Genomic DNA, 27,730 nt, shown 5'->3' with positions numbered 1-27,730 from the left:
GGAGGGAGAGGAGGAGGGAGAGGAGGAACAGGAAGAGTCTCTCTTGTCCTGCTCTCCTTGTTTTCTTTAAGAGGAGGTGGTGTTTGTGTATGTGGTGGATCTCACATCATGGCTTCTCCTCAGAGATGATTGTGTCAATTGGTCATCTTTGACACTTAGTCTGAGAACCTGGGGTCTTCCACCCCGGTGTTGAGACTCTTCTCTCCCCCGAACCCCCCCCCCCCCCCCCCCCAAACAGGATTCATGACTAAATCTCAATGTTTATTCAGACGTTATTTAGAGGGAGACTGTGAGAAACTTGTGACAAGGAATAAATTGGGATTTTGACACTGGTCTTCAGAAACAGGAAGTGGGTCCTCACCCTTCTTTCTTATCTTATCTTTGAATCGAGCCTTTCCCCTCCTCAAAAACCTCTTCCCATCTTCTGTCCATCTTTCCTCGGGTGGATTCCAAGCACTACCCAAGACAGCCACTTCTCCATCCTTCTCCATCCTCCACCCCTCTCGCAAAAAACCCTCTGTACTTCTGACCCACTCAGCTCAGATAGCTGACAGATAGTTACACATCCAAACCTTATCCACTCCACACACCCCCCTCTCCCCCTCCTCCACTCCCCCCCACCCATCCTTCAACCTCCCTCACTCCACCACCACCTCCGATCCCTCTCTCTCCCTCCCTCCTCCTTTCTTCCTTTCTCCAGCTGCCCTTGAGCTTTTCTATTACCGCATGGAAAGCACCTCGCAGCCCCTGACAAGCGCGCCGGATCGACACTAAATCAGAAATCAGTGCCAGCCGCGGATCTGAGCCACCATGAAGGTCACAGGCCCTCCACCGCGTGTCGTCTCAATCTGAGGAGCCGGAGCAGACACAGCCAGGGGGGAGAGAGGGAGATGGAGAGAAAGAGTGAGAGGCAGAGAGGGGTGAGCGGGGGAGTATCGGCACAGAGTAAGACCGGGTCTGGAGGAAGATGAGAAGCTATCGGCATGGAAGTGGCAGAAAGCTTCGATGTTGAGAATTTAAATAATAATTGTGAATAAAGCGATTATACTTTATTAAATGATTAAAGATCTTCAATGAACTATATTTGTATTTGCAACCTTACGGCACAAGACGTTTGTCACCTTTCAGGGTGTAAAAAAAATAATTCGGCCTATTTTAAACCATGCAGACTAAACAATGAATCGATGGATGAAAAAAATAAACGTTTGTTCAGCAACAACACCCCAAAGACAGCCTCTCAGAATCAGTTGTCACGCAGAATCGAAAGCTCGAGAGCTCGCAGAACTCAAAGGATCTGTCTCGGTCCAAGATGTTGTGCTGCACTGCCATCTAGTGTCACTGTCGTGGCCATACAGTTTATCCTTCGTAGGCTTCCGTAGATTACAGTCACATGCATTAGTTGTTTTGATTCCTGCTTTTAGGATTTTACGTCTCACAGCCCTGGGATCAACAACATTTCAAACCAGATGTCATGCAATAGTCACCACGTTGCCTACTAGCCAACTTCTAACCAAGGCAAAAAAAAGATTTCACACCAATGAAAGGTAAGAACAAGCGATCTCGCCCAGACTCTGGGCCAGAGGTCTCTTCCGCATCTCCTAAATGCTTAGCTAGCTTGGTATGTCTATTAGCATTTGAGTTAATCATTTTAAAAATCTGCTAGCTAGAAGTTTTCATTTGCTCTTCACAGGTGAACCAGGCTCCACGTCCTAGATAGACATGTTGCGGTGGATACTCGGCGGGCGCGATGCACAGGGAGCTGTCGAGGTAAGAAACCACAGACTTCTAGGCTATTAAATAGCAGACGTTTTAGCTTATTAATCGCAATTCACTGACTGTTTTTTTGTCAATAAACGACCCTCGTTGTGCTCGTGTCATTCATTGTGTTAGGAACCCCTCAATGCTTCTAAAATCACTGTCTGCCCTTCCTCGTTTCCTCCTTGTGTCGGCAGAAAAGCCCCGCGCTGTTCATTGGGGAGGAACAGCCCAAAAACCGGTTCACTGAGCTCCAGGTGCTGAAAGGACATTTTGACATTGTTCGATTTCTGGTGCAGATTGATGACTTCAGGTAAGCAATCCTACCCCCCACCTCCTCTCTCCCTCTCTCTCTTCTCCCTTCTCTATCTCTCTTGTCTTTAAACTCACAACCCTTGGCTGGACTCTATCCCTTTGTGTGATTGACAGAGATCCTCTCCCTAAGCAAACTTGCCGAGCGTGACAAGAGCCTAACAATCCCCACAGCTGGAGTGCGCGCGCGCGCGTGTGTGTGTGTGTGTGTGTGCGCGAGTGCAAGTGCATTTTCACCCATAGAATATCTACAGCAACATGCAGTACACCTCTTGTATGATTGCCCAATGCGCCAACACACACACACACACACACACCTGCTCCCGACCTTCTGTGACCACTACATAGGTACAGCTATCAGAGGTAGTGCATTGTTGGGTGGAAGCATGCTGTTTTCTGGTATGGTACAGTGAGGCTGCATAAGTACTCTGATAGCGCTTTGTAGCACCTCTGAGTGTGTGTGTGTGTGTGAGAGAGTACTGCCATGGCTCTAGCCAGCTTCACGCCTCGTCTCCCCCAATAATAACCCCCTCTCCTCCGGGCCTCGTCCTCCCCACTCACAGGGCCCCAGCCGAGGGCAGGGCCTGGAACGTTCTCCCCAGATTGCTTTTTGAAGTCCAGAAACGCATCCTATTCCAGCCTCTGGTGGGGTAGACAGTTCCTCTCTCCTTCCCTTCCCTTGTTTTTGGATCCTGTCGTTCCTGCAGGCGAGGTTTGGGGGAGCAGGAGGAGAGGAGGGGAGGAGAGGAGGGCAGGAGGAGGGGAGGAGAGGAGGAGGGGAGGAGAGGAGGAGGAGGAGGGGAGGAGGAGAGGAGGAGAGGGGATGAATGGAGGAGGAGAGGAGAGGAGGAGGAGAGGAGGAGGGGAAGAGAGGAGGAGAGGAGGAGGAGGGAGGAGGATGGTAGAGGGTCAGATGACTCATTCTGAAAATACTTTGAATTTGGTTGCCCAGGCTAAAAAGGCAATTGTTGTACCTTGATAAACATGGATTTGCAAACAGATAAGTAATGGCGGGATGATTAATTGATTATGATGATTCATTGTCATGTTCAGATAGATGATGTCACATGAAAAGTCCTTGATCCCAGTGTCTGACCTCATCCGCTTGGCCCTCTCTGTCTCCAGGTGTGCCTCCGCAGGGGATGATGGCATGGTACTGGTGTGGAATATTGAGGTAGACCTTCACCTTTCTCCTCCGGTCCATCTCCTTTAGTCCGGCATAGCCGCACCGTTAACTCTTGTGATTTGATCTTTCGCGTGTGTGTGCATGCTGACTTGTGTGTGTGTCCTTAGACAGGAGAGCGTCTGCTGGAGTTGAGAAGTCACTCCCAGCAGATCACAGCGATGACGGCCTACACCTGTGCCCGTGGAGACACGACACACACCTGTCTCATCACCGCCTCGTCTGACCGCACCCTCAGTGTATCCTTATCACACACGCACACACACACACACACACACACACACTAGACCAGGCAGACTGATGAAGCATGGGTTGTGGGAGGGTGAAGTACACACACACACACACGCGCGCGCGCGCGTGTGTTGGTTGTCTTGGTTTTCCTCAGCGTGTCAGCTGTGGGACCCAGACACAGGCCACAGGGTCCAGACCATCTCAGACCTGCAGTCTTCTGTCAAGGTAACACCTAGCAGAGCCGCAACACCCTACTGCACGTGATGACATCACCTGTGGAATGTGAACACGGACAGTGTTAATGTATACGTATAATTTATGTTACAATGAAAGTGAATGTCTAAGGTAGGTGAATGCTTTAGCGAGAGAAGAGCCATTGCTATCTCACATTTACATTTAGTCATTTAGCAGACGCTCTTATCCAGAGCGACTTACAGTAAGTACACAGACATTCCCCCGAGGCAAGTAGGGTGAAGTGCCTTGCCCAAGGACACAACGTCATTTTGCACGGCCGGAATCGAACCGGCAACCTTCTGATTCATACCCTGATTCCCTCACCGCTCAGCCCCCCCTTAGGGGTCAGAGGGCTACATTCCTGCAGGCTAACTCAGAGCTCAAACTTTCCCCAGACACAGCAGTGTGATTGAGTGTGCTCATCCGCTCTCTGCCCCTCCAGTGTCTGCTGGTACTGGAGCGTCTGTGTGTGTGGGTCTCCGGGGCCAACGAGCTGTGCGTGTGGAACAGAGATTTCCACCTGCAGTGCCAGAGCCAGCACCACAACGATGCAGGTGAGGACCGGGGCGTGGTCGTGGGGGTGTGGCTTGGAGCTCTGAAGAGGCCGCGGGGTTCTAGAATCAAAGTCAGACATCTGCTTGGTACCTTCTAGGAATCACTGCCATGATCGACCTACCGAAGAACTGTATAGCAGCCGCCATGGATAAAGAGATTGGTGAGTGTGTGTGTGCAAGTGTGTGTGTGTGTGTGTGTCTGAGTGAGTGTATGTGTGAGTGTGAGACAGTGAGCAAGGGTGTGAATGTGTGTAAGTGAGCGAGCAAGCGAGCGAATTAATTAATACGTGAGTGAGTGAGTGTGTGTGAGTGAGTGTGTGAGACAGTGAGCAAGGGTGTGAATGTGTGTGAGTGAGCGAGCAAGCAAGCGAGTGAATGAATGAATAAAGGAGTGAGTGGAGCATGTATTTGTCTCCCTGCAGTCATCTTCAGACTGATGGTGTCTACTGAGTCCACTCTGTCCATAACAGAGTTCCGCCGTCTGACCGACCACCAGGACAGCATCCACGCTCTTATCAACGTAAACGGTCAGTCTGGACTCGACCTGAGGGCTTGAGTCTAGTTCCATGCCCCTGTCCCAGGCTTACTGTGGACTGCTGATCCATGTGGATCAAGAGGGAAATACTCTCTCCTTCTCTCTCCCTCGCTCACTCTCTCTTCCTCTTTTCCTCTCTCTCTTTCTCTCTCTGTCTCCCTCTCTCTGTCCCTGTCTCTCTCTCTTCCTTTTTTCTTCTCTCTCTCTCTGTGTCTTCCTACCCCCATTCTCTCTCTCTTTCTCTTTCTGTCTCTCTCTCTCTCTCTCTCTCTCTCTCTCCCTCTCTCTCTCTCTTCCTCTCTTCCCAGATGGCTTGTTCGCCAGTGGCTCCCATGTGGGTGAGCTCATTGTGTGGGACGCGGTTGATTGGACGATCACAGCTTACGAGCACATCTTGTGGGAGGAGTCAGTGGTTGAATCCCAGACTGAGATCCGATTGGCCGCACCGAAACCCAGTGAGATGTCCATCCAGCACCTGACCTCAAATGGAAAGGTGAGACACGGAAGGGCGAGTAGATGGAACGATCGACTAAATAAATAAAGGGATTACTGATGGTGAAGTGGATAGATAATGTTGTGTGTGTCTGTGCATGTGTGTTTTGCAGCTGATCCTGGCAGCAGTAGGCAGTGGGTTGTATGTGTATAACGTCCTGACCAAGAGTGTGCTGGCCTACAGGAAGACGGCCCACGACTCCAATGTACTCCACACCTCCCTGCTGCCTGACGGGTAATCCCATAGATATATATATAAACACTAGATGTCTTACGGCGGAGTCTAGAACGTCCGCACATGGCGGCCATCTTGCTACAGTCAACTCGCTCACCCATAACATTGTGTTGATGCTACATGTACTTTGTAAATGACCATAACTTGCTCAATTTTCAACCGATTTTTAAACGGTTTGGTTTGTTATCAACGTCAGAGATGTCGTTACGCCACTGCATACTTCTATTCTATAAAAAAAAAACATAATTATTCATAAGTATGCAGTGGCATAACGACATCTCTGATGGTTAATCCACCTCCACCACTAACCCTGCTGTCCCCGTGTCTGTAGACTGACACTCAGAGGAAGGTGAAAGAGGAGGAATATGTGTGTGTTGTGTAGTGAGCTGATGTCATGCTTATGAGTAATACAGTGTGTGTGTGTGTGTGTTGTGTAGTGAGCTGATGTCATGCTTATGAGTAATACTGTGTGTGTGTGTTGTGTAGTGAGCTGATGTCATGCTTATGAGTAATACAGTGTGTGTGTGTGTTGTGTAGGGGGCTGATGTCATGCTCTTGAGTAATACAGTGTGTGTGTGTTGTGTAGGGGGCTGATGTCATGCTCCGAGGACGGCAGTGTGAGGATGTGGGAGATGCAGGACCTGCCGTTGCCTGCAGAACCTGCCTCCGCAGGTGAGACACACACACATACACACACACACACAGCAAATTCACGCTCGCACACATGCGCACACACTCAGTGAGGACACGGACAGACACAGCAACGACACGGACACACACACACACCGCACACACACACACACCGAACACACACACACCGAACACACACACACCGAACACACACAGCACACCAGAGGGTTTTGATCAGAGACTACTCTGATTTCACATACTTATTGTCTGAGACTTGAAAGAAAAGGTTTCCTTCCCTCAGCCCTGTGTGTGTGTGTGTGTGTGTGGCCAGGTCACTAATGCCGTCCAGGTGTGGGGGTCTGGGAATCAAAGGAGTGTGTACAAGCTCTGAGGGGGTTGTTTATTGTATGGAGGAGGGGCGGGTGTAAAGATGTGTGTGTGTGTGTGTGAGGATGCAGGGTGGAGGGGGGGTACTGTAGTCTTTGATGGACTGGCGTGCAGCAGTAGAGTTTGGCTCCAGAGATGAGAGAACATGAGTAATTCCATACAGACTCCTGCCCACACACACTCCTCGAGTTAGAAGTTCTGTCAGCTCACGCTGTGATGCTGCCCTGCTCTCTTTTCTGTTTGTTTTCCATTGGCTTCTGTCACTGTGACCTCTCGTCTCTCTTTCTCTCTCTGTCTTTCTCTCTCTGTCTCTCTCTCTCTGTCTCTCTCTCTGTCTCTCTCTGTCTCTCTCTCTCTCTCTCTCTGTCTCTCTCTCTCTCTCTCTCTCTCTGTGTTGAGTCCTCTCCTCAGAGAGAACCTTCTCCCCCGTCCCCCGTCACGCAGAACCCCACTTCCTGAGCTGGCTTCTCGCCGCACCCTCGTCCAGGATTCACGGCGAAGGCTGAACGTAACCTTGGCCAGTGTTAGTTTGGCTACATCACTTTGATTGGCTTTTTATGATCCGCGTGATGAATGTTTTCACATGCATAAATGTGACAAGGCCCAGGGGCTGCCGAGAGCGGATCCCAGTTTGACGTCCCGCTGTGATGATGTCGTTGATGCGAGGAGAACTGTGCCATCTGGCTGCCAGGACCACATGAAAAGCAGCCTGACTGTCTGCAGCTTGGGGGGGGGGGGGCCCTCGCGGCAGCCCGGATTCGAATCCGGCCCGGGGCCTGTACCGGATGTCATCCTCTCTCTCTCTCTCTCTCTCTCTCTCTCTCTCTCTCTCTCTCTCTCTCTCTCTCTCTCTCTCTCTCTCTCTCTCTCTCTCTCTCTCTCTCTCTCTCTCTCTCTCTCTCTCTCTCTCTCTCTCTCTCTCTCTCTCTCTCTCTCTCTCATTAATACAGTATTTATCAGTCTTACGGTAAAAAAATTGTATGTTTTCGTCTCACGGGATATTTCGAGGCCGTGGGACGTTGTTAGTGGTTACATTCGGTATTAAACATTCTCCTAGGCTTTCGTGAACTCTCTCTCTCTCTCCCTTTCTCTCCTCTCTCTACCTCTCATCTTTCCTGTCTGCCTTTTTTCTTGCCAGGGTTCTTTGGGATGTGGTCGTTCGGGAGGTCTGGTAAGCAAGCGGGCCCTCCTGTGAAGAAGGTGGAGTTTCCCAGCATCCAAACCCTCGAGCTGACCGGCGATCTGATTGGACACTCCGGAGCTGTCCAGGTATGATGTCATGACATGCCGTCGGTCTCTCTACGGAACGCTTGTTTCAAAGATCCGGAACAGTGGCTCTCAACCCTGCTCCTCGGGGCCCACTGCCCTGCATGTTCTAGATGTTTCCCTGCTTCAACACACCTGATTCAAATGAACGGGTCGATACCAGGCTTCTGCTGAGCTTCACAACGACCCCTGTCACCTGAATCAGGTGTGTTGGATCCCTGGGTCGAATCTAGCGGTCCATCTTACCACCCTGTAGTCCCTGCTGTGTGTCATGTGACCGTGTGATCGTTGCCCCCCCGTGTGCAGATGTTTGTGAGCTTCGGAGAGAAGGGACTGGTGACGTGCTCCACAGACACGCTGCTGATCGCGTGGAGGAACGGAGAGAGGCAGTCCCGCCTGCGCAGCCTGGCCCTGTTTCAGAAGCTGGATGAGAACGGAGGGCTCTGACAGCACCCCTCCAGACCCCCAAACGGCCCAGTCCAAACCCCTGTCTAATCTACAGGCACCTGTCCAATCTACAGACACCTGTATAATCCACAGACACCTGTCTAATCCAGACACCTGTCTAATCACAGACACCTGTCTAATCCACAGACACCTGTCTAATCCAGACACCTGTCTAATCACAGACACCTGTCTAATCCACAGGCACCTGTCTAATCCACAGGCACCTGTCTAATCTACAGACACCTGTCTAATCTACAGACACCTGTCTAATCCACAGACGCCAGTCCAGTCTAGAGTCCCCAGAGTCTGAAGAGAGATTAGCATCTGATAGTCACACTAATCCACCACTTCCTTATTTATTATCCCGACCTGTCACCATGAGTTTTATAACGTTTTATGGTTTTACAGTAAACGGAATGCCTCTAAGCGCCAAGTGTTCTTACGGTTTGATGTATAAGTATTTCAATGTTATGGTGTGCGGAAAGTGTCGAGTGTATGATGTATGATGTGATTTTATGCTTTTGTCAAAGGTTAATTGTTGTTGTGCCAAAAGGTGTTATGCATGTGTGTCTGGTCAGTTTTCATTGTGAATTTACATATAGGCCTGTGTGGATTTTAAGTGAGCTTATTTAGTTGACAGATTCTATTTTCCATTTTGTACTCTTTATTTTAAAACCCGGTGTTTTTACGGCACTGCCACAACAGTTTGACAGATACTAACTGTGGTTTACGACTTTGAAGGTTCGAAACAAAAGGTAATTTGTGATTTTAAACTTGTATAGGATTTTGGGATTGATGGAGAAACGTACGGGAATCTGAAATTGCAAATTACTGGACGAATAAAAACTTGCATTCAAAATCTATATTTCAAGATAATTTTATTGTCACATATACGTTTTTCAAATAAGTATTGACAAAGAGTATTGAAATAAGAACTCTGACAGGACAGAAATAATTGGGAAAGGAAACCATGGTGGATGAAAATGGCACTGATGCACAAACCCTTTTACACAATTATGCATCAAACGCACAAAACCCTTTGAAAATACATGTACATTTTTACCATACTTTACACTGCCTTTCAATGGGCGATGCTAACAAAGATTTATTTTTGAAAATATAGCTTATATACATTAACACTTGTGGACATATATATAGAGAGATTTGCTTGGAAATTTAACAAAATAATTAGAACTGGCAGGTTATTTGCAATCCTAACGTCAGTTTCTGCCAGAGAGAGAGAGCGAGAGAGCGAGAGAAAGAAAGAGATAGAAAGAAAGGGAGAGAGAGAGAGAACCACATCTCAAAGTAATAAAAAGGCTGCTTTTTACATGACGTTACAGTATTGTGACACTGAAGTGCATCGCAGTGCAAGCTAGTTTATTGTCTCGTTCCCACCCGTTCTAATTCTAATTTCGATGGCAAGAGCAATCAACTGGATTTAATCACCTCTGATCAACACAATCAAATTCCAGTCATTCCTAAAGAGAAAAGGCATACTGTAAGCTGATGTAACTGTTGTCTGCTGTCTACAAGCACAGATCCCATAGAATATAGTTTATCAATATGTTCATTAATAAACATCAAAAACCAACTTGTTGACGTGATGCGTTTGTTGAAGATAAGAAACAATCATGGTTTGATTTCACATCTTAAGCCTCTTTACAAATGGACCATACTGCAAGTGTAGGCTACTGTATGTAAAACGGAAAGTCATGAACATACACAAAATAAACAACCAAAAAAAAAAACAACAAACCAAGGAAGAAGAACAACAGCAGAACTGAAACCATAGAAACGTACACAGCTCTACTAGCGGGGCTCCACGGGGCACTAATTGGTTGTCGCCGTCGGCAACAGGTACAGTAGGTAGTTTACAGTGTGGTGTCATATCGTATTGTGGTGACAGTTAGTGAAGCCGTTGGCGCGTGAGTACAGGAAGAGGATAAGGCATCTGAATCTCTTGGATCTGAATCAACCAAAAGTGACTCCCATCCAGTATTACGTCACCCTTACGACATTAGAATCACGTACTGTACACAAACCGAAATTCCCCACTAATTGGAGAAGAAAATAAATCATGATTTGTAATGATATTCGATATTACATGGAACTGACAATAACCTCAGCACGCCAAACACACACACGCACACACACAATCGTTTCCTTATCATAGCAACTATGAGAACCGCAGAGCAGAAGTTAGCCCTAACCCTCAGTCTGACAACAGGAACAGTTAGTACAGGAGAAATATAGATACCCTGATACTTATCAAACAAGGAAGTCTAGTGATAAATTGCAGGGCACCAAACTTACATGAACTCGTGAATTAGTTAGTTGCTCTATAATGGCTTACAACAGTGGCTTTGTTAAGCCGCTCGCAAACCCTAGACAAACCATTCCAACTGTTATGAACCCTGTTCCATTGGCAAAGAGCAGATTAAGGCACCTTTAAGGGCTTCCCTGTGCCTTTATAATACTGTATGCCAGCTGTATGTCGTATTGAGTTGTATTGAGTATTAAAACACACACACACACAAACATACATCAGCTGTGTACTGTAGCCTAACCCTCAAATTTCTCTTTGGACCCAATGGGAAGCAGTTATTATGGAGGAGTAGGTCGGACGACGTCGGAATAAACGCAATGAATCTGCGTTGTAGGTTTAAGAATGCATCTTTCACCACACAAATCTGTCCGTGTTTTAAATTCTATGCTCTCCTATAAGCCAGTCATTACTCGTGATATAGTTTGGATACATAAAACGTGTGACTGATTTTTAGTTTGTCGGGGAAGAAATGTAAAGTTGGTTTCACCATGGTACCAGAGCCTATATTAGACATTCTCTGATGGTACTGTTTGGTAGTGCCACGTGCATATAAGCGTACCGGATATCCCCTCTCATAGGATCTCAAGAATGCAGCTATATGGCAGAACTAGACGATACCCTGTAAGGTACATATATGTACACACACACACACTCACACACACACACACACACACACACACACACACACATACACAATATGACGCAGTACAACTGAAACACAGAAAACACACACACATCCATCTCCAGTACAAAGTAAACCAGCAGAAAAGCACAGTCAGCTAATCACTACTTTGTCTCTGGACTTGACCCACTACAAACACACCATCAATCCAACAACGCATGACCCTGCCAGTCCTGTTATTGCTGTGCCGTGCCAGGCGGACATGCAGTCTCCCGCTGCCGCCACCAGAGGGCACTAATCTCAAAAGAATGTGATCCCGTCGCAATTGCTGGTTTGAGAATTCCCCCTTGCAATCGCAATCTCCTTCCAACTTTAAAATACCAGAAAAAAAGCAAGTGATACCAGATTCTCTCCAGATGGACAACCAAGTGACAGCTATGACGTAGAGAAGCAGACAGACTGTGAGGTGCAGTGCCGGCATGGTGCGCTAGGCTAACGTCTAGAAGCGCTGCTTGGTGGAGCCGCAGGGTCCAGTCGAGTAGAAACCCAGGGCTAACAGGAACCAGGCCTGGGGGGCCCACAGCGGCGGTGCGTCTGGGAGGGAGCGGGTCTCCACCGAGTCTGTTCCCAGGGAGGGTCTAAACAGCCTCTTTTCATCAGCCTGCTGTGAGGTCCCTCTCTGCTCAGACCACAGGAGCATGCTACTTCACGAAGGCCCAGCAACATGGACGGAGAGAGAAGTGGGCCAAGAGAGAGTGATAGAGAAAGAGAGACAGAGGGTGAGCTCGCGTAGCAAAGACGACGAGACTGTTAGAAATCAGTCGCGATTATGGAGAGACTTCGTTATCTAAACTGTCACAACCATAACTTCAATCTCAGTCTTCAGTGTACCTCTACAGTTACAATTGATTCATTCAAAGTCATCCAAACAAAATAAGGTTCGTAAAACAAATGCGTTGCCCTTGAGTCAAGATATGACAGTTTTGTTGTATTTGGAGTTTAGCACTTATCTACAGAATAGTGTCTTATAGAATGTGTCTCGTAGGTTTGTAAAGTTACCTCTCGTTATCATTCACCACAGTCCACACAACCTCGCTGATGTGAATGAAGACAAGCTCAAAGCGTCCCAAAACACACATATATTGTATTCCTTTTGTTGCTTTTCCAATAAAAGTACTGCAGTTTGCCTGACAGCCCCACTCACAAACCTTGTGTGATTTCATCGGCAACTGCATTTGGGAGTCAAGCTGTGTCGACAGCGTCAATACTGTCAGTACCTTGTCACAGTGTGCGTCGGCCAGAGAAACAAGAAACTAGAAGGAAGGGTAAGTATCTTCACCCAGCTCACCAGACAATCATTAAGAATCCCAGATCTCTTTTCAAGGGGCCCATATACCTCCAGAATGGGGTCTGACTGCAAGCTGGTTTCTACCCCACAGAGGGGTGCCTGGCAATGGGCTCGTTGCCCGCCGGTCTTGGCCGTCAGAGGAGAGCTCTGGAGCTCCCCTGTAGCGAGATATATTACAGTTATTCAGCAGAGTGCTCCTAAGCTGCGGAGGTATGGGGCTGTCACAGTTTGGGGCTTGGCCCCAGACACGGCTCTCTGCTGGGGTCTCTCCCTTGGCACGCCTGGCTGTATCCAGACTCACTCTGGAGCTCACAAACCAGCTGCTTGGTTCACACTGAGAACAGAGCAGGAGTTTTATAAGTCGGCTGTTTTGGAGCAAGGGGCTTTTGGAGAGAGCGCATTAGAGAATGCGTGTGTGTGCGCCTGTGTGTGTGTGTGTGTGTGTGTGTGGGGGAGGTCATGTGTTTGTGTGTGTTGACGAGTTTGCTTTCTAGCGTTAAACAGACCTAAGTCCAGAGAAACAAGTCTGCTGTTTCTTTAGTATGGTTCCTGTCTTGATCCATGAACATTGTTCTTCACATACATTTCGTTGTAGGCAAAGAGTCAGTCGCCGTCTAAGTTCCCTACTTGGTCGTCACAGTAAATACACAACGTATGAGAAAGCGAACACGTAAGCCGAAAGTAACAAGAGGAACAGACGGCGACAGCCCAAAACAACAACAAAAAAAGTCTCGATCGGCTAAAGTGCGGTTGGTTTCCGGCGCGCTCTCTCTCTCTCCGCTTCGTCGAACGGTTTTCCGATTGTCGGGCGAGACGCCGGGGTCCCCAGTCGTCCGTGGAGCGGGCGCAGGGGGAACACGGGACATCAGTAGTGGGAACGCAGGGAGGCCGGAACAGAGCGGGAGGATCTCAGCAGGGGGATCTCACACATGGAAGCCTGACCCGCTCCCCTGCACCCCCACCAGAGCCACACCAGGAGGGAACAGCCTGGGGTCTGAGGTGCTGGGGAGTACCGTGTGGTGAGTCTGAGTCCGTGTCTCTGGGGCGCAGGTCTGGCCTGTTCTCCTGACTCCTGCTCGGGGCGCCCTGGCTCCAGGTTCCGGGAATCCTGGGATAGGAGCGTCCGTAGGATCAGAATGCGGGAGTACCGGCACCTGCTACATTCACACACACACACCCCCTCGTCCCTCCCGCCTCCCCTGACTGGAGAGAGGAGAGGGAGGGAAGTGGGAGGGGGGGGGGATGGGGGGGGGGTGGGGGGGGGGGCTCATGGTGGAGGTGGGGGGCGCAGGCTCTTGCATTTCATCTCGTCCAAGCTCTTCCAGTACTTGTAGTTCTCCGACAGGTGCTCCATTAGACTGGGCAGACTGGCGAAGGCTGGGGGGGTGGGACACACACAAAGTTGTGAGAGGGTGATGCACACACACACACACACACACTCTCACACGCACATACACTCGCATACTAACGCAACGTCTAACAACGAACAATATCTTCAACATTTCTCTCCCACAAAGGGACAGCAATGGAACAAGTGTGTGTGTGTGTGTTGCTGAGTGTGTACAGTATCTATGTGTGTGTGTTTGTTGGTTTCCCAGCATGGTCCGCAGAACCCGGGTTGTTTACTTCCTCGCTTCCGGCCTGTTGTGGGATGTCTGACCGGACGTGACCCCTCGTGACCCCTAGTCGTGACCCTCAGTCGTGACCCCGCCGTATCACAAGCTGGCGTGCACGTTGGGGAGCGTTGTTTTGTTTAGGAACCTCTGTGTGTACACAAACTTATGCTCCGGTGCGTGTCAAACCCCTCCCTCATCCCTTCCTCCTTCCTTCCCTTAAGTCCCATCCTCTCTGCCCCTGTTCCCTGTGGCCTTTGGAATCTTTCCGTGACATCAGAGCTGTGTTGACAGTAAACACGTCTCCACTCCAGGGAGAGCATGGCTCTCCTAGCTCACTAGCTAGCTAGCGAACTAACTGACTAACTAACTAACTAACTATCAAGCTAAATAACTCACTAACTCAGACTCATACCCACTATTAAGTGTAGCTCAGACACGGGCAGGGGGGGGGGCCTACATCCCCCACAACTCTGGATCTGACCCTGGCACTGTGTGTGTGTGTGTCGTCTGTGTATCTGTGTGTTGTGCGTTTGTGTGCGAGTGCGTGAACGCGTTGGTTCGTACGTGTGTGGCGTGCGAGCTTGACGGATGAGGGAAACCAAAAAACGAGGCCAAACTTGCGATCCCTCGGGGCAAGCTGTCCATCTGACTCACTGACTCTGACACCTTGGCCTTTGATTAATACAATCACTCCAGGAGGAGGCCCGGATTACAACACAGCACACACAACAGAGAGAGAGAGAGAGAGAGAGAGAGAGAGAGAAACCGCTTCTCACCATCCCAGGCGTCGAACATGTCGGTGATGAAGTAGTCGATGAAGGAGATCTGAGACTTGGGCACGCTGCAGGTGTTTCTGTCAAACACCGGCATCACCACAGGCAGACCCTGTCTCTTCTCCTCATCTGTCTGCAACACACACACACACACACGTCCAACAAGTTATCAAGACGTCCACATAGAAAGCAGAGGGAGAGACAGAGAGAAAAGTGAGAGAGAGAAAGAAAGAGAGAGCGAGGGAGAAGGAGAGAGAGAAAGAGAGAGACAGACAGAGGAAGAGATAGAGAGAGAGAGAGGGAGGGAGGACAGATGGAGAGCGAGAGAGAGAGAAACAGAAGGGGGGAGAGAGAGAGAGAGAGAGAGAGAGAGAGAGAGAGAGAGAGAGAGAGAGAGAGAGAGAGAGAGGGAGGGAGGGAGGGAGGGAGGGACAGAAAGACAGAGAGAGAGAAACAGAAGGGGAGAGAGAGAGTGAAGCAGAAGGGGAGAGAGAGACAGAGAAACAAGGCTGTTTTAGGATTCCCCTCCATCACGTCTAGCCCTGCCTCAGGTGAGGAGGTCTCCAGGCCTCACCTGAGCAAAGTACTCCTCCGAGATGCGGCCCGCCCACTCGATGCACAGCTCCAGCGGGCGGCACGGGTTGGCCACGTCAGCACACTTGATCATCATCCTCTTAATCAGCAGGCGGTTCTCCGGAGAGTTCCGGATGCTTGCCTGGCCCTCGCTGTCACTCCCCTCACTCTGGGGCGGAGTGACAGAACACACACACACACGGTCCCACGCACACACTGTTATCAGTTGTTCCAGAAACAGGGCGGACAGTCACATGCTCTGAACTTAACGCTCTGTCATGGTAGTGCTCCATTGTGAAATGACCAAAAATATTTAGCTTGTTATACAGTCATCTCATTCATGCTCATGAGAAGGTGATAGGAAACACCAAATTATCTAGAATCTCTTTCTACCCTGATATTACGAGGGCAGACGAGGCTGGCTGTGTCCGTCCAGGACTGAACATGGAGAGTGTGTCTTACGTTGGAGCTGGACTCTTCGATGGCAGCCATGGGCTTGTTGATGCTGTTGACAAACTTGTTGACGTGCTCAAAGTGACGAGTCATCTCTGTGGCCAGCACCATGTCTATGATGGCCTGTCGCAGGGTCCGGAACTGAGTCCTGCACACACACACACACAGTTACGCAGGTGCACACACACACACACACAGTTACACAGGTGCACACACACACACAGTTACACAGGTGCACACACACACACACGCATGGAATGTTCCAGGTCTGTTGTGCATGCTTGTAAAAACACAAGACCAATTCCAGGACACAAGAACAGAGACCCTGTAGCGACCTAGCTACAGGGAGAGAGTAAGAGAGAGAGAGAGACAGAAAGACAGAGAGAGAGAGATCCTTTTGGGAGGGATCCAGTCTCTCTCACCTGTCTATGTTCTTGAAGATGTTGTTCTTGCCGTCTTTCACGGTGAGCTGGAAGGCCAGGGCGGCGTGGTGGCTCTCCAACACCGCCGTGTCGTTGTACAAGACGGCCAGCTCACTTCCTGCGTTGCACAGGAAGGAGTTAGTCCTCCCGGGGTGGTCCACGTCGTGTACCGTAGCCGCTATCAACGCAGCCACCTCATCCAGCTGGTCCAGGCTGCTCTGGAACACACACAGCAGGCAGGCAGGCCTGTCAGAGGTGGACTACATCTCCCATGATGCACAGAGTCAGCAACCAGGAAGAAACGGTTACAGATAGGACTCCTAGTCAGAGACACACACCTGGAGATAATGTAGATTTGTTCAAAGAAAACTGAACAAAATATGGCCCTAAAAACATCAAGAATGAGCTCATGCTCCTCCATAAACAGAAAACAACCAAATATCCGAGTTATGTACCAACAGCTAATAACAATAATCACTAGCAAATGTTCACATTTATGACAGGGAGAAGATATTTATTGGACCGCATAAGCACTGGTAAAAGAAAAGGCAAATGGTAGGCTCTTGATGCCCGGGAGATAAACTGTTAGCTGTAGAGTAAAACAACAGCAGAGCAGTGAAAAACAATCTCCACGATCGCTGTGACTGCTCACAGACACACAGCCCCCTCAGCTAAAGATAACTTCCAACTTCCAACACAGTCTCGCTCTCAGCCAACGCCCGAGTCGATCCACCAACACGACTGTGTCAAACGTGTAACATGTCTTAGTGTCCGTGTATCACTGTGTGCTTGTGTATGTGTGTGTGTGTGTGTGCGTGACCCTACTTTGACCCTCTCCTTGCGGAGGAAGTACGCGGTGGCGTGCAGCACATCGGCAGCATGGCTGGAGTTGTGGTAGGAGTTGGAGGCGTGGTAGTTGGCCTCGATCACCTGCAGCCAGGAGCGCAGCGTGGCCTCCGTGCAGCTGAGGAACTCGCACACCCCGAAGCCCGTGAAGATCTTCAGCCCCAGGTAGGTGAGAGGCCTGGGGGGGGGGGGGGCAGGGAGGAGGAAGGAGACGGTGGAGGGAGGAAGGGACACCGTGGGTTAATCATGATAGTAACTGTCTTTTGACGGCGCAGTATGTCCACTCACTGGAGGACTTGGTTCTTGGACCTCCCCTCCACCTCCTCTCCTCCCTCCTTTCCTCCACCACCTCCCCTCTCCCTTCCTCCTCCCTACCATCCCCTGCCCTCCCGTCCTCTCTTCTCCCCCTCCATTCCCCTCCCTTCCCCCCACCTCTTGTGTGTGGCAGCTTCCAGCTCCAGGATGTTGAAGTCCCAGTGTTCCTCGTCATCCAGCAGGGCGGCGATAGACGGGGGGATGTCGTTCAGGGTGACGGGGATGGCCAGCTGGCTCTGGCTCATATCTGTAACACACACACACACAGATAAAGAGAGAGATGAAGAGAGAGAGAGGGAGAGAGAGAGAAAAATGGAAAAAGCATGAATTAGCAATAACACCAGTGTTATCGAGATATCAAACATGTGCACCTTGAGAAGCTGTTCATGTAACAAGAAATGATTCAATAGCAGGCATCTATAGGCCATGTAGCTATAAAACAACCAGAGGTACTGTATATACGTATATATATATATATGTATCTACTGGAACAGGCTGGAAGGACAAAGTGTCATGAGCGATGCGTGGTCATGCCTGATGAAGCCTGCCTCAGTTCCAGAGTTGAAGATAACTCCCTGACATCGGTCCCTGTCCGTCCTCCGTGACCCAGCCCCCTGTGATGGCTACTAAACGACGACAGATTCCGGAATGTCCTTTTCCTTCGCCGCACGGGGCATGCAGTTGCTTATCGTCGGATATAACACCGCAAGGATACTCCAACACTCACTCCCGGTTGTTGTATTATTGTGTTTCTGCCACCCTCCATCCTCCCCATCTCCTCCCCCCTGTCTGTATGTTATATCCATCAAGGGGATTTTTACTCTATTCGCTCCCTGCCTCATATTGTATGTTGTATGTCACTATGTAAGTCACTATGTAAGTCACTATGTATGTCACTATGTAAGTCACTATGTAAGTCACTATGTAAGTCACTATGCTAGAAGCATGGAGTGCTTCCCTCATACACATCCACTCCGCCAATGTCCAAAAATAAACTGTTCGAATCAATACGTGAGGGTGTCTCGACTGAACTGAAATAATGAAACCCGACATGTAAAGCTAACAGAGAGCGGGGAAGGGGGGGGGGGGGGAGGGGAGGGGGGGGGGAGGGGGGGGGAGTGCCGGTGCTTACTTTGGAGCGAGCTTTTGGAGAACACGTACTCGTTCCCAGACAGCCTCCTCAAACCGTCCTGGTGAGAGAAAAAGACGACAAACCAAACAGTTTAACCCGACGAAGAGAAAAAGGCCTTCATCCATCACCTGGTTTATCTCACGCTCCTCGGCTAACAGGGGCATATTTTTCATCCGGCGTCATAACTCACACACGAGAGTATCCCACGTACTTCCCTGTCTGCCGTGTCAGACTGTGGTGTTATGCAGAGAGGGGGAGTGAGGGAAATAAAACACATGAAAGGGCAACGTTGCATTCCCTGTCGGACAAACAGACCATAACTCTGGAGAGAAGGACGTAGATGAAAGAGAGTTGGACCTAAGGGGGGACTTGGATACGAACGGACGGAGGTTCGGCTGAAGGACCTGACAGAGTGGCTGCTGGACAGGTTCCCCCGCCGGTTCCCAACCACCTCTGTGCGGCCGCCCACCAGAGACAGGATGGATGTCGTTATGGACGCTGACATAAACAGAGCGAGTCTGGGACCAGCCACCAACCAAGCACGACCGTGTTCTTAACCACACACCCCAACGCCCGACCCACCACCCCCTTCCTCCCCGGGTCCCATCCAATCAGAACCGAAAGCCTCGGCGTGTAAACAGAACATCCTGGGTTCCCGGCTACCGCTTGGTATTTACAGAACGTTTGGTTGGTGTTCCACAGGGAACCCTACAGAGACATGTTCTACAGAAGTGAACTCCGTGTGAACCCCCCATACCCTCCGTCCTCCCTCCACCCTCTCCTTCCTCTTCCCGCTCTCCATCCTCCCTCTCTGTCCTCCTCCCCTGTGTCCTCCTCCTCTCTTCCCTTCACGACCATAAAAACGTCCAAACGGATTTCCAACGAATTGCCCTCCAGGTCTGGGTGCGAGTCCTCGGGGAAGCCACGCATATAACTGCACCCCCCTCCCCCCCGTGTGGAACCTGTCCGGCGGGCCCGGACTCACGCTCATCAGCCCCCCGACCAGGTCGTTGGTGTGGGGGTCATCCTCCTTGGAGGCCAGCTGGGGGGAGTAGAGCTCGGTGGTCCTGAGGATCTCCAGGACGCGGTCCAGCGCCTCGGCCACCGTCACCGGACTGCTCTCCTGGGCTGTGTTGATAATGTTGATCACCTGGGAGGGAGGGTCAGAGGGAAGGAGTGAGGAATGGAGGGAGGGAGCGAGGGAGGAAGTGATGGAGAGAAGGAGGGAGGGTTAGAGGGAAGGAGTGAGGAATGGAGGGAAGTAGGGAGGGGTGGAGGGAGGGAGGGGACAAAACAGAATAACTTTTACAAGCAGACACACACCTTGGAGGCCAGTGTGCCCCCCCCCCCCCCCCACACACACACACACACACACACAGCCTCGGGGGGACGACGACATTTATCTGCAGACAGTGAGCTCCTTTCATTGTGCCTGTGCCATGGAGCAGTGCATGTCATGTGTCTTGGGCCTAATAACTAAATAAAGCAGTTAGTCAGAGCTAATGGCAGTATCCCAGAATTATGGGGTTGAGACGGGGCTGTTTGAAAGCAGCAGAGTTTCACCAGGGCTCTGAGAGCTCACTGCTACTGTACAGCAGAGGAAACACTGCACCCGTTCTCCGCGCTTCCCTTTCAATCAAAGCCAACTTCACCCCACAGACTTACACAGGCGATAACAGCACTATCAGGTTAGGACTCCACTGATAAGCAGAACAACTGCCACCCCCCCCCCCCCCCCAGGTCTGCCGGTGTAATCGATGCCAGTCAGGCGCATCGATCCTCTTCCTGATGCTCATCTCTGACTCGCGAGCGTTTGCTTGTGCCTTGCCTGGGTTGCGTGAGGTGTCGGGACTGTTCCATAAAGGCAAGACCAAGGCGGCGACCTTCCAAGAATGTTTCACAAACGTTCGGAATATGTTCTCAGACCCCTAGCTTCCCTTCCGAGAGCTTCTCAGACATTCCGGCGATATTCTCGTGGCGTCGGGATCGTAAATCGTCTGAAGGGTGAGCTACGTTTCCGTCAGGGGGCAAAAGAGGCAGACGGACACGTTCTCAGACGTCCATCACGCCTGTGTCGACTGCATGTCTCTATCCAGACCACAGATGAGCTCATCGATCAGGCCAGGGGAACATCCAGAACATTCTAGGAACTGCTTTAGTTAGCTGAGTAAGTGTGTGTGTGTGTGTGTGTGTGTGTGTGTGTGTCAGTGGTGTACCTTTGTGATAGGAGCCTCGATGGTCATGGAGTGGATCCTGGCTACGGATGAATATCTCCGATTCTGCAAGCTGGGGGCTGAGTAGATCAGAACAGAAAGCATGAGTACTTCACAGAACTTCCGGTAAAACCTGCCTGGTTCATGATCCTCTCATTTGACAGATCGATAGATCCGATAGATATTGTGTCGTTCGTGACACATGACACCTCGTCACGAACGCCACGTCAATCCCAGGGCCCGCGGTGGTGGTGAGCTCACCAACACAACCTCACTGAGGCCATCAAAGTCAGAGAGAAGTCATCTCAGTGAACGGAGAGGTGAGAGCGAAAAACGGAGGGCAGGGTGAGGAGGGCGTGAGGAGAGAGAGAGAGAGAGATAGAGGGGGAGAGAGAGGGAAAGAGAGAGAGAAGCAGGAGCCGGGAGTCGAGTGACAACCCCGTTTCTGAAAATAGACACGTCAAAGTGGAGAGGGCGTCGGGGGGGGTAGTGATGTCATCAGCATCCCCAGACACGACTCTTTGAGGGCTCTTTAGCTTGAGTGCCTCCCATAATGCAGTGCGAGTCCTTATTACCTCTCTCTCTTTCTCTCTCTCTCACACTCAAGTGTCTTCACCTCCCGCAGGATCTCTCACTTCATCTCGCTTCCCTCCTTCTGTTTCTCCCTCCCAGTCTCTCACTTTGGACCGAAGCTTCATTCGTTCTTATCTGGAAATATCCCCCCTTTATAAACAGTCCCTGACCCACCCCACCTCCCCCTTCCATCGAAAAACATCCTCTCCCATCTACCCCCCACCACCACCACCCTTCCACATACAACACCCCCTTCCATTTAGAAGCAGAATTGAACCCTTTCCGGGGGTTTCTCACCGTCGCTGCTTCGGGAGCAGATGGACCTGGCGTCCAGAGACTCTTTCCTCCGGTCCCGGTGACGCAGGGAGTGTCCCTCTGGGGGGGGGGGGGGGATGGAGAGAGAGCCAGAGAGAGGGGGGGAGACAGGGGAGAGATGGTGAGAGACGAGGGGGAGAGAAACAGGGGGAGAGGAGGGTCGTGGTCTGAAACCCGGGAATGTAGGAAAAGGCTTTTCAGGAACGACGGCCTGTCTGTGTGTGGGAGGCCATGAGTGTTTGAAGAGACCCGCTGAAGCCGTCACGGCTTGCGAGACACGCCGTGTGAACACAACCAGTCTCGGGAGACACGCGCGCAGCGAACAATATGTCCGCCCTCTGATAGGACCGTTTATGAAACCCCGGAGGGGCAGAGCAGGGAAACGATGACAAAGTCTGTGTGGTTAGACACAGGGAGCAGATGGGCAGGTTACCTGTCTGGGAATGCTCTCCACTCACTCTCTCCTCTCGGTTGATCTTGTGCACCTGAACACAGGAAGGAGAGGACGGGGTTAGTTTATCACAGCAGGGTACCAGGAAGTAGGAGCGAATGTTCACCCTTCAGAATGGGTGACGTTCACAGAGGCCCCTCGTGAAACAGGCTGTGTGGAAAACGTCGGAACTGTCGACCGTTAAAACACCGCTCGAACTGTAAAGACGGGCCCGTGAGACGGGCGAGAAGAGAAAGGGAAGAGAGGAACTGGTGAGAGAAAGTGAGGTAGACTATCAGGGAAATAGTGAGAGGGACTGACAATATAGGAGAGAGAGAGTGAGACAGAAAGAGAGACAGAGAGATAGATAGACTGAAAGAGAAAAATAGAGAGATAGAGAAATAGACAGACCCCCCTATTTTGACGATCTGAAACGCAAGTACCAAACCGCAAAGCGCAAGTAACTTTGTGGGCGGGACTCCGGCTCGGTTGCTATTTTGCCGGCGGGATAAATGACTTTGCGCCTGGCGCAAATCTAAAATGGGTAGGTCCGAAGTAGCTACATTACTAATGGGTGTGGTTTGGGCGTAACGTGCAATAAACCAATCAGAGCGTCATCTCACATTCCCTTTAAGAGCAGCGCTTGTTCCATGGCGGATTGCTATTATAACGGCGGATTTGCCAGGCGCACGCCAGGAGCGGTTCACAGCCAAGGAGACCGACGTTCTAGTCAGGGCCGTAACAGATAGACAAGTGACATTGTATGGGAAAGGCAGAGCAGTTTTCTCATTGCACTAAATTGCCTGCTCATGCTGCTCATTCAAATTCTTATTCTTATTTTTATAGCCTACCTTATATTTTATTTTTTAAATTGTTTGGTTCTTGGAATTAGTTTAACTATTGTACTTTTTTACTTAATTTAAGACCCGTATATGTTTATTGTTTGCACCTTCCTGCCACAGTAAATTCCGTGTTTGTGTAACATAGGCTACATGGCGAATAAACCGAATTCTGATTCTGATGGAGATGGGAGAAGAAACCCACCCAAATTAGCTTTGGTTAAACAGGCGTGGGAGAAAATTGGCACAATTGTTACAAATCATGTTCACATACATAGAGATTTCTCATGAAAATCTTTTTATAATCATTGAAGAAATGTAACACACCATAAATCAAAACAACGTAACGTAGCTTCGCAGAAAGAAGACCCTGGCCTCGCCAGCAGTGTGCACGGACCAAGCTTGCGCCCTTAAAATAGCATCTGAATAATGCGCCATTGACTTTAGACCACGTTTTTCCTGGTCAGTGGCGGAATTGTTTTTTGGAAACTGCAAAATAGCACCAGGTAACGTTTGCGCCGGAACACGCCTCCTTTTTCGCTGAACCGCCCACGGGAGCGCAAGGTCATTTCGACGTGCGTCTGTGGAGGGAAAAGTCAACTTTGCGTCGAGTGCAAACTAGGAATGATACTTGCGTCGTTGACAAAGTCAATTGCGCTGGGTGCAAGATCGGGCCCAGAGAGAGATAGAGAGACGGCTAGAGAGAGAGATAGATAGAGAAAGAGAGACAGAGAACAAAAAAGAGAGAGAAAGGCTGATGGCAGACTATCCCTGGAAAAGCTCTCTGTGTTCATTAATCAGCTCCTAGTTACTGTCAGAGAAATCAGACCCACACAGGGGCCTGAGCCAAGCATCACAGCATGGCTGATGTTGACGACTCCACACCCTGTCACCCCACTCCTCCTCCTCTGCCACCCCCCCGCCCCCCCTTCTGTATCTCTCTCTCACACACACACACACACACACACATACGCACACACACGCACCACTTGGGCCACAGCCAAGCCTACGGTAGCAACAGCACGCTCCGTGAAACAAACCTTTGTGGATGTCTCTCTCTCTCTCTCTCTCTCTGATTTGCTTTTCGCAGACCACGTGCCGACGTCAAACCTCCTGTCCTCTCCTCTTGTCCTCTCCTCCTCCCTCCTTCTCTGAGCCCCAGAGTCTCTCTCTCTCTCTCTCTCTCTAAGCTTGGGTATGTCCCTGAAAGGCATCCATGTTGACTGAGAAGGCCTGATGAGACCAGTGATTTGTCTCTCTCTCTCTCTCTCTCTCTCTCTCTCTCTCTCTCTCTCTCTCTCTCTCTCTCTCTCTCTCTCTCTCCAATCCTCTCTGTCCATCTCTCTCTCTCTCTCTCCAATCCTCTCTGTCCATCTCTCTCTCTCTCTCTCTCTCTCTCTCTCTCTCTCTCTCTCTCTCTCTCTCTCTCTCTCTAATCCAGTTATGCAGTTTTACTGGACAAGGACCTAGGATTACAAGTGGCTGAATTTAGTGTACACACTAGTTGGACAGTGCTGGGAGACTCTGAAAACAATCACACACACCCCTCCACTTCCCCCTCCTCAGTTGAGTAAATAGGATTAAGAAAGGGTAAACACTTTGTTTGATTTACTAAATTGCCAGATTTAGCAGGCTGTATCCTAGCGGTATTCTTTGGCTCCGAAGCACAAAGATTATCTAGAGAAGGCATCGCGTTAACAGCACTGAAGCTGGGAAACGGGTCAGAGATCTGCTCGAGGCCCCATCCACAGACGAGCTTCAGCTCACTGCACAACATCACGCTAATATGGAAACCAGGGGCGCCCGCCAAGGAGTCTGGCTGGGGAGACCTAGCGCTGATATTTTCTGTTTAGATCTCGAAGCAGAGATCCCCAAAGCAAACACAGGATCTATCTTGGATCCCTTGCGAGGTAAGGGGTCAGGGCCGAGGCTGACAGGAATGTCATAGCGAGGCCACGGTGTCGAGGTGCTCTGGAATTCCTGGTGGGGAGGGACGCTGGGAGGAGGAGGGGGCTGGGAGCGCCGGTCGACGGGATCTGCCAACCAGTCCCAACGTGCGGGAAGGAACAGCGCACTGCTCCGGCACGCAGACGACGGAAGCTGACTCACCTTCGACACACACGAGATGAAAGCTAGCGGAGAGCTGAGGCTGGTCGGGGAACATCCTGGTCTGGGGTATATTTAGCTACGGTGCCTGGCTTCTTGCCCTCACAAGCCTTAGCGGGGGAAGCCTAGCGATTAGGCTAGCTTTAGCTTAGCATGACGCTGTTAGCTCAGGACCAAGTCCGAAAGCCACACACCTGCTCCCAAGCTTTACAAACTGCTTGAGAGGAGCAGAGGGCTTTAGTTCCATAACAGAAATGCTTGATGCGGTCTCTGCGCTACTGAGGTCCTGATGACCTATGTGTCTACACGCTACATGCGAGAAAGTGCATTGTAGAGTTACGATATATAAACTTCTCTCACTATCCATAGAAAATTGCTGTCACCAACATAACACCGGTGTACACAAGTCGTACAATATTTGCTTTGTGTAGATATTTGAGAAGAAACTAAAAATCAATCAAATCATTTCTGGTGTTTATTTCTACTGCTCTGGAGGGCAGTCGATCCTGTACAATCACTAGATCCATTCTCCCACACAGATACACAATGACCAGCTGTATAACGACTTGGCCTTTGGCACATAAACATATGTAAGTGCCCTCAAATAAATATCACTGCTAACTAAGGAATGTGTTTTGTATGCGACAACACAAAGATTCTCATTCAAGTGGTGTGTGTGTGTGTGTGTGTGTGTGAAAATACTGATTGCAGAGAGCTAGAGGTTCGAAACCCCCCAGGGGAGACTGGGATGTGAGCTCACCTGTTTGTTGTTGTCACTGTGGGGCCGCTTGATAGACACAAAATGGCGGATCTTCCTAAACAAAGGACATAAATAAATAAACTGTATGTGTTCCACATACAGCCCCAGCCTGGCTCGAACACAGTCAGGTAGTCACAGAAGATGAGATCACTCACCCTCCCTGGCCAATGACGGGGGTGATCTTCACGTGCTGTTGGATGCTGTCTCCCGACTTCCTCCGGGCGTAGTAGATCCCTTGCCATTCCTGCACACAACACCACCGTCAGGAAACCCCACCCCACACACACCCTGCTCATCTTAGGGAGGGAGGGAGGGGGGCAACATGGAAGTAACGACTGAAGGGAGGGATGGATGAACAGGTTGAGAGTAGATCAATATGTAGATATTAGATCCATGGATGGGTGGATCGATGATTGGATGGACGATTGGATGGGTAATCGGATGGGTGGATGGATGGATGAACAGATGACAGGGGTGGATGAACGGACGATCGGACTGATGGAAAGACAGGCAGGGGGGTGGTCATGACTCTCACCTTTCCTTTCTTGATGCAGGTGTTGATGGTGTCCAGGAGGTCAGCTCGGTTCCTCTCACTCTTGGGAGTTCTGTCAGCTCCTTCCCAATCAGCTCCCCCTTGTGGTAGCCCATCATACGCTCAAACGCCGGGTTGACGTACTGGAGCGGGGAAGAGGACAGGTCGTAGATTTACAGACGTATAAATTAGGACGTAAAGACACATCGGGGCCACGAGAGTTAGACCTGTGATTTGATACGACCGTGTGTGTGTGTGTGTGTGTGTGTGTGTACCTGTATCACGTGGTCCTCGCTGGTGATCTCCACAGCTTCCTGACAGTGCTCCAGAGCGGTAAAGACAGAGTTACACGCCCTGAAGGAGGAGATGGGCACGTCAAACCAGCTACAAAATTGATTCTACAAATCAATGTGTGTATGTGTGTTTTTTGGGGGGGTCTGCGTGCTTGCTCCAGTGTGTGTGTGCTCCAGTGTGTGTGTGTGTGCTCCAGTGTGTGTCTGCTCCAGTGTGTGTGTGTGCTCCAGTGTGTGTGTGCTCCAGTGTGTGTGTGTGTGTGCTCCAGTGTGTGTGTGTGTGCTCCAGTGTGTGTCTGCTCCAGTGTGTGTGTGTGCTCCAGTGTGTGTGTGTGTGTGCTCCAGTGTGTGTGTGTGTGCTCCAGTGTGTGTGTGTGTGTTTACCTGAGTTTGAACTGACAGCGCACCTCTCCGTGTTCTATCTGTATGAGTTCGTTATAGCAGGCAGACACAGTGCAGTTCTCCACATACCTCTGTGGGAGGTAAGGGAGGGGGGGGGGTTAGGATCAAAGGTCAAATGTCCAAGGTTAAAAAACCCAACCAGAGCTACCCACCGTGGCTAACTAGGGGGTTCTACTTGAATGCATCACAGATCTGAGGGCGGGGCCCAGGTGAGGAGTCTCTGAGATTCCGTCCCTAGTTCCTCAGCTCTCCTCCTATGCTCCTGCAGGGAGCCGTGACCTAACCCTGCCCGCTCTCTCCCCCCCCCCCACCTACGAGCGACGAACCCTGAGCTCAGACAAGACATGCTAACCCTCCTGCTAGCCTGCTAGCGCTCACGGGGGGTCCGACGGGAGGGGAAGTTAGGGTCGTGTCTCCCCACAGATCAGAGGCTTCCACACTCGAGGGTCATGTCAACCACTCCGCTGCTCTCTAGGGCATAACGGCTCTGATAACGGACTCTGGAGAGCTTGAAGGGTTCGGACTGCGGAGGCACAGTGCACGGGGGAGGGGTGGGGGGGTGAGAGGGGAGTGGGGA

The 27,730-nt window shown here is 50.4% G+C and overlaps 2 protein-coding genes across 3 annotated transcripts in view; one reads left to right on the top strand and one right to left on the bottom strand.

Annotated features, from left to right (window-relative positions):
* Positions 1 to 1,376: 1,376 nt before the first annotated feature.
* On the top strand, positions 1,377 to 9,124 carry wdr41 (WD repeat domain 41). 2 transcript variants are annotated; one of them, XR_009932688.1, is made up of 15 exons: positions 1,377 to 1,544; positions 1,691 to 1,767; positions 1,953 to 2,068; positions 3,193 to 3,241; positions 3,361 to 3,489; positions 3,644 to 3,706; positions 4,158 to 4,269; positions 4,368 to 4,430; positions 4,692 to 4,796; positions 5,113 to 5,297; positions 5,410 to 5,531; positions 6,118 to 6,203; positions 7,687 to 7,817; positions 8,121 to 8,375; positions 8,413 to 9,124. XR_009932688.1 is itself a non-coding variant. In XM_062484361.1 (14 exons), exons 2-14 carry the CDS (start codon positions 1,720 to 1,722, stop codon positions 8,259 to 8,261), a joined length of 1,350 nt encoding a protein of 449 aa, XP_062340345.1. In that variant the 5' UTR covers positions 1,377 to 1,544; positions 1,691 to 1,719; the 3' UTR covers positions 8,262 to 9,124. The 2 variants fall into 2 exon arrangements, 1 of the variants encoding a protein (XP_062340345.1); XM_062484361.1 differs by having other exon boundaries at positions 8,121 to 9,124.
* Positions 9,125 to 13,527: 4,403 nt separating this feature from the next.
* Positions 13,528 to 27,730, bottom strand: part of pde8b (phosphodiesterase 8B) — a 27,791-nt gene continuing 13,588 nt past the window's right edge. Inside the window, 19 exon segments of the mRNA XM_062484559.1 lie at positions 13,528 to 13,937; positions 14,953 to 15,082; positions 15,524 to 15,691; positions 15,985 to 16,123; positions 16,398 to 16,615; positions 17,223 to 17,421; positions 17,676 to 17,805; positions 18,691 to 18,748; positions 19,676 to 19,840; positions 20,907 to 20,983; positions 21,774 to 21,851; positions 22,225 to 22,276; positions 25,927 to 25,981; positions 26,082 to 26,170; positions 26,462 to 26,529; positions 26,532 to 26,601; positions 26,734 to 26,812; positions 27,136 to 27,222; positions 27,465 to 27,526. Coding sequence (XP_062340543.1) covers positions 13,828 to 13,937; positions 14,953 to 15,082; positions 15,524 to 15,691; positions 15,985 to 16,123; positions 16,398 to 16,615; positions 17,223 to 17,421; positions 17,676 to 17,805; positions 18,691 to 18,748; positions 19,676 to 19,840; positions 20,907 to 20,983; positions 21,774 to 21,851; positions 22,225 to 22,276; positions 25,927 to 25,981; positions 26,082 to 26,170; positions 26,462 to 26,529; positions 26,532 to 26,601; positions 26,734 to 26,812; positions 27,136 to 27,222; positions 27,465 to 27,526 — 2,034 coding nt within the window. The 3' untranslated portion in view covers positions 13,528 to 13,827.

This window comes from Osmerus eperlanus, chromosome 18 (assembly GCF_963692335.1).
Source record: "Osmerus eperlanus chromosome 18, fOsmEpe2.1, whole genome shotgun sequence".
Classification (NCBI taxonomy): Eukaryota; Metazoa; Chordata; class Actinopteri; order Osmeriformes; family Osmeridae; genus Osmerus; species Osmerus eperlanus.
This window is presented reverse-complemented; position numbering and strand designations above follow the sequence as displayed.

Bases quoted from the DNA above. Each gene is read 5' to 3' on its own strand.
- wdr41 (XM_062484361.1), top strand. From the start codon at position 1,720: ATGTTGCGGTGGATACTCGGCGGGCGCGATGCACAGGGAGCTGTCGAG. The intron at 2,069-3,192 runs GTAAGCAATCCT...CTCTGTCTCCAG, and splicing joins GTGCAGATTGATGACTTCAG to GTGTGCCTCCGCAGGGGATG. The intron at 3,242-3,360 runs GTAGACCTTCAC...GTGTGTCCTTAG, and splicing joins TACTGGTGTGGAATATTGAG to ACAGGAGAGCGTCTGCTGGA.